General features: G+C 39.6%; 1 protein-coding gene across 4 annotated transcripts in view; it reads right to left on the bottom strand.

Annotated features, from left to right (window-relative positions):
* WDR20 (WD repeat domain 20) overlaps positions 1 to 6,049 on the bottom strand; it is an 87,936-nt gene that overhangs the window by 4,354 nt on the left and 77,533 nt on the right. Inside the window, exon 3 of one of the 4 annotated variants that reach the window (XM_025197159.1) lies at positions 8 to 129. The exons of 1 other annotated variant lie outside the window; for it this stretch is intronic. In XM_025197159.1, the coding sequence (XP_025052944.1) occupies positions 100 to 129 (30 nt within the window). In that variant the 3' untranslated portion in view covers positions 8 to 99. Of the gene's footprint in view, positions 1 to 7; positions 130 to 1,863; positions 1,984 to 6,049 lie in introns of those variants that run through there. 2 more of the 4 variants (XM_025197156.1, XM_025197157.1) reach the window with 2 other exon arrangements.

Here is a 6,049-nt window from a genome sequence, read left to right as displayed (position 1 = left end):
GCTTTCAGTGTTACCAGAGGTACATCAATAAATATATTGCCTTAGCTTGTGTTTCTCTGAAATGCCGCAGGAAAACACTACAGGACTCTCTCTGAAGAGCTACTGAAATAGCACTGTGGTACTTTGTTCCTGAAAGATATCAATATTTATACAAGCAATATTTGGGCAGCTCAGATGCACTTTATACTTGAACTCAAACAAGTTTGGGTTTTTTAAGATCTGAAAGCTTGAAGGTTTTGTTGTATTTTTAAACACACAAAAACAAAACAAAAAATTAAAAATAAGTGTTTTTGTTGGAGCTTAAGTACTAAGAATGTATTTTTGTATTTTTATACTATAAACAGAAATAGAAAGTTGCATATTGTGTTATTTAAGAACGAAGCTTGGTCCGTCATTTTTTACGTTTAAACAGAAAAACTAGCTTCAAAGTCAATGTTGGAAAATAATGTTCTTCTGTATTTGATAGTTGTAAAGGCAAAAGTCCTGTTAACATCTTGTGGATTATGCCATCAGTTGGGAGGCCCTTGCTTTTAGTAAAATTAAATATAGTCATTTTAATTCCTTTAAAAATTTTATATGCAAAGAATACAAATACTGCTGTGCGGTTATTTGATTCAAAAGCAGAGTCTTGATCATGGTTTCTCTTCTCTTTCTTAAACTTTGCTTTGGTATTAGTAGAAAGTTTACTGAGTCCATGTTTTGCAACAAGTTGATAGGAAAATCTGTAAAACAGTAGTGTATTTCTGCCATTTTAACATTTCAGAATGAATGGAGACATTTTAGCAGATATTCATTGCATAAGGTATTAGCTTATTTGTGGTCTAAGATGCAAAAATTAAAAATGATATTTTGGTTTTATTAAGAGAAGCTGTTTAAACTAATGGTGAAGTTCAGTGCATTTGATTTTAAAACTTATAATTTTCTAGTAAAACAGAAAAGCTGTTTATTGAGAGCTCTGTTACAAATTGGATTTATAATTTCAGAACCAAGAAAAGCTTAACTTTATGAAGTGTATTTATATTAAGGGGTTGCAAAATTTACTCAATTTGGGAATGGTATCCGATAAACCTGGATACGATACCTTTTCTACTGAACAAGTTTTCAATTAAAAGAGATTCTAGCCTTATTAGTTTTTAAAATACTCTGTTCATTTTTGGAAAAGTTATTGGACATACAGGCTTCCCAAGCCTGCAGAGAGCAGCCCCGGTTCTTCTGCTCTCAGACCTCTCCCAAACTGCAGCAGAATGAAATCAAAGAAGATCCTAGTCAGTTTCTAGCTGTTCCTCCCAACTTTGTGGACAGCAGCAAAACTTAAATCACGTTACAACACTCATTGTGGTTAACAAGGGACTGCACCCACGGATAGCTTGGGGGCGGGGCACGTAGAGAAGTGACAGCTCTGCTTATTCAGCAAGCCCAGGCAGATACAAATGGTGGAAACCTTGGTTAAGATCATGGAACAACAGATACTTCAGCAGCTTAGGCTGCAGTGGCAATGGCTTCTCTATCAAGAGATCACCCTTCAGCCTTTTGCAGGGACTCCTTCTGTCCCACTAATGTAGCATTTGTGTCTAGCACTAGCTTGCAGATTTGAGATTATTAGGCCTTGTAATTTATCTGGCTCCAGTAATGGCTGGGAAATGCTATGGGCCTTTCAGACAGCTTTTTAACCTATGCATTATTTCAGGATGAACCTGACACTATTTGTCAGTGGAGACCTTTTGCTTTATTCTGAGCTTCTATAGCTTGGTAGAGTTTGGTGGGGATATATTTAAAATAAGCAAGCTTGCTCTTATCTAGTAGGATTCCATGTTTGCTTGTGGAGAGAGCACTGGATGAGATTCAGGATATCTGTGTTGTCTTCTTGTTTCCACTAGCCTGCTGGGTAATCTTGAGAACATCCCTTTACCCGTGTCTCAGTTTCTCCATCTGTCAGGTGGGAGTGGCAATATTTTTGTCTTCTGTAACATGCTTTAAGATGCACTGGTGAAAAGCACAATGGGAGAGCCTGCGTTTAGTCTGAAAAAAGTTTTCAAAAGATAAAATCACTATTGAAGGAGCTGCCTAAGTGCCTATAGGCCAGTTCTCTCAATACATTCAAGTAGCTAATGCAAATGAGGAATGTCATTATTTGGGTCCCATTCTAATTAGCTAAGCCACTATCATGGATGGTTGGTGGCTTGTCAAATGTTTGTTCATCTCATTCTAGTGCTTAGATGAGTGTCCCTGTTTTAAAGGTTAAAAACACAGAAATAAATACTTTCTAACCCTTTGAAGTGGTTCCTACAAACTGGGGTCTTTAGCATACTGGGGATTCTGTGGGGAAACTTGCCTTCAGTTACCAAAGACCTACTGCATTAATAGTAAGCATCTGTCTTTAGGAATAACATCAGTACCTCACTCAACTACATAAAACTGGAAAATTTAGTAAAGAAAGTAACTGAAATAAGTTAGGATGGCAGGACAGTGTGTATAGTGAGCTTGAATAATTGACGAGGTGAACTTCCACTGAAACAGAAAAAAAATAAATCCCTTGATCTCTTTAACAGCCTCCTTCCAAACCTATCCCATCACCAATTTAGTCATTTGACTAAAACACATCCTAGAGAAATTAGAGCGATTAAAGAGGAAGACCTATTTAAACTATCTGCTCACTTGTTATCCATTTTTTTTATAATGTAAAAATACAGCTGAGGTAACTCTGTAAAGGTTTTGCAATTAAGAGCATAACTGTTCTGTTATAATTAATCTGCTCCCTCCTCCCATCCTACAGTTAACTTAGTGGCTTGTACTGACGTTCAGGAGAGAATGTTTAAAGAGCTTAAATAGCAGTAGGTCAATGCACCACTTGTCTGAGTATCTACCTTGCATGAACATATTTAGGGTACAAAATTGGAGTGGAATTTAGGAAATGGAACTAAGGGCCACAGCTCTAGATACGCAGCTGTGATGCAATGGTAACCTGCAGTTTCACACCTTCGAACTTTGGGCTAAAAGTTCTATTAGCTCATCCTTTCTTGAACGGGGACTGTGTTGTTCATTTCTAGAGGACATGAGAAATACAAGGCCTCTAGCAAACAGGGGCACGTGAAGCTTCAGTCACCGATTTGATTCAGGGAAAATTCAGCCTGATTCAGAGGCGAAATCACCGAATCCGAATTGATTTGGGAAAACAAACAAAACCGAATCAATTCGGAAAAGATTCAGAAAAAGATTCGGAGATTCAGAAGGCAGTCTTTTCAGTGGAACAGAAACTAGGAAGGGGGAGCAGGGGGGAAAGACTGACATCTGTAGCTGGCCAGTGACTGTGATCTTTCCTCGAGTCCCCTTCCAATCTCAGTGCTCTGGGGAAGGGACAGAAACAGCACATAAGCCTCTGTCTGCAGCCTTTCTGTCCCTTATGTGAGCCGTTTCTGCCCGAGCACCAGGAAGGACCCCTGTTACAAGCTACTATCCCTGCTGGTTTCATCCTGCTGTGCCTTAGCGCACCCCCCCCCAAAGTCGCATGTCAGGAGTTTTGTTTGTCAGCACCTTGAGGTGCAGTTTCCAGAAACCCCTGCACCTATCTCCTTGAACCTTGGCAGGCTTCATGCCCCTGGAATGGGCTACCATCCCTGCTGTTTTCATCCAAATCTGCCAAAAAATGACAAATTTATAGGTCTTTAAGTGATTCCCCCATTATAGTCTATGGTCAAATCAGCGCTGAATCTTCCAAAGCAGATTTGGGCAAATTGATTTGGGACAGTGATCTGAATCAAATCACTGTCCTCCAAAGTGGTCGAATAAGAATCCAATCCTTCCCTATTCACACAGGCCTACTAGCAAGTCCTCAAGATTGTACTGCAGTATAGAGTTTTTTGAGGGAAGGGGGTTGGGGGGGAGGTGGGTTGTTTTTAAATTGGAAGTTATTCCATGTCAGAAACTGAGCCACCTTCCTGCCAAGCATTCAAGCAACAATAACAGAGGGTATAAGCATTCAAGGGTGAATACACACGTTCAAATAATCTGGAAGAATTTTCCCAGGTTTGTTTTCCTGGTAGAAAAAAAAACACAAAACTTACCTACCTGAAGAGCCCTGAACAGACATTCAAATACTGAGCCCCTAAAGCACTGAGGACTTGCAGTGTTTATGCTGCACAGCCAGGGGGCCTCTATGCACACATCTCAACATGCTCTGCAGGCTCTGTGAGCCTGCCTGGAAACAGGTGGCAGCAACGCACAGGGCAGTCCTGACTGGCTCACCCATATAGTTCAAGGTCAGTCTGCATCTCCTTGCTGCACAAGGTGGGGATTATGAAGGAGCCACATTCTGCTCTCTGCTAGGCTGGAGCACTAGAGTCCAGCCTGAAGGATAAGCCATTTCCCAGGCAGGAGTGGGTGGGGAGAGGGGGAACAAAGCAATTTTGGATGCTGGAGAACTATGCTATAGTTTCTCTCATAAAGAAACATGTAGGCATTTGCTCTTCCAAGACAAACTCTCCTGGGAGTAATTTAACATTGGTTGTTCACAGACTACTTTTCTTCTGGAGTGACCATTTTTGCTCCGCAAGAAAAATCCTGAACAACTGTACATTTGTGGTTTCTACTGCAAGAGATGCAACTCTCCCAGGAAAAACTGAATGTCTGTACATGGCCAGAGTCTTGTGCTCTCCATTAACGCTGCAAGGCTATAGGCATGTTTTGCAGGGGAGCAAGAAAATGAAGTTTATCTGAATATTTGTATAGTATCAGATCAACCCTGCAGCACAATAATCAGGTTTTAGGATGCCATTTTGTTGCTGAGAGTTGCTTTCCACAGTAGTGAAAACACATCTCCAGAATATTTAGTTTGGTGCAACATTTTGTTAGTGCTCATAAGACACCAGATACTAGAAACAAAGCTGACCAGCATTTAACAGCAAAATGAGTCCATGTCCTAAAATCTTTCTACTTGCACTTTTCTTGCCTTTCAAGCTCACTTTTTTAGTTGGATCCATACTGTAAGGCAGAGGTCAGAGCAGTCATCTACTTGTCAGATGTCCGTTGCATTCACTAGTTTATTTCAAACTTTCCCAAAATAAGTTTTAGCTAGTTATCTGATGCTAAAAGAATGCAAGTCAAGTCCTTGTTTCCAGGCAATCCTCCATCTCTAAAAGCAAATGTGGATTTTTACAAAAATTATCTGTATCTGCATAGGTGGTATTAATATTCTTCACATCCAAGTACTATTAGAAACACTAAAATATGCAGAAAACAAAGTTGCTTCGATGGCTAGCGCATGTAATAGGTAAATTCTGACATGTTTTGAGAGCAGTCTAATTTGTTATATCCTTCATATTTTTTTTTTTTAAACCAAAAAAAAAAAAATCAAGCAAAAACTGCAGGAAATTGAAAATTATATTGTGGAATACTTTGCATATATAAGCTTATAATTAGATCCTACTTTATCATACATGTTCTCTTCAATTTTGGCACTTAAAATGGTGATGGGGGCACTTTAACTAAAGCTCATTCAACAATCATTGTTAGTGTAGCCAATTTTTTAAAGTTTTATTTACCATGCATTGCCTAATACCCCCATCTAGACTTTTGTATTAATATCATAAATTTGCATATGCCATTAATTTGAATTCTTTCACTTTAACATGCAGCATCTACATATAATTCCAACTTTTTTAGATCCAAAGTTATCCTGTGTTCACCAGTTCTTAAGTGTGTGCTGGGGTGGGAATTGCTGGCTTATGCAACTTCAAAGCCATTGGTTATCTTCTCTGAGGACTCATGGAGGTCAGGTAAGGTCCCAGATGACTGGCAAAGGGCAAATATGTCCATCTTTAAGAAAGGGAAGGAAGAGGATCCAGGGGATTATAGACTAGTCAGCCTGACCTCAATACCTGGAAACATCATGGAGCAAGTCCTTGTGGGATTTATTGTAAAGCACCTAGAGGACAACAAGGTGATCAGGAAAAGCAGACAGATTTACCAACCTGATTTCCTTCTATAACAAGCCGACAGGCTTTGTGGACGTGGGGAAAAGCTGTGGCTGCAATATACCTCGACTTTAGCAAGA

The sequence above is a fragment of the Alligator sinensis genome, unplaced genomic scaffold, assembly GCF_000455745.1.
Source record: "Alligator sinensis unplaced genomic scaffold, ASM45574v1 scaffold85_1, whole genome shotgun sequence".
In the NCBI taxonomy this organism is placed as follows: domain Eukaryota; kingdom Metazoa; phylum Chordata; order Crocodylia; family Alligatoridae; genus Alligator; species Alligator sinensis.
Note: the sequence above shows the minus strand (reverse complement) of the source record. Positions and strands in the feature narration are given on the sequence as shown.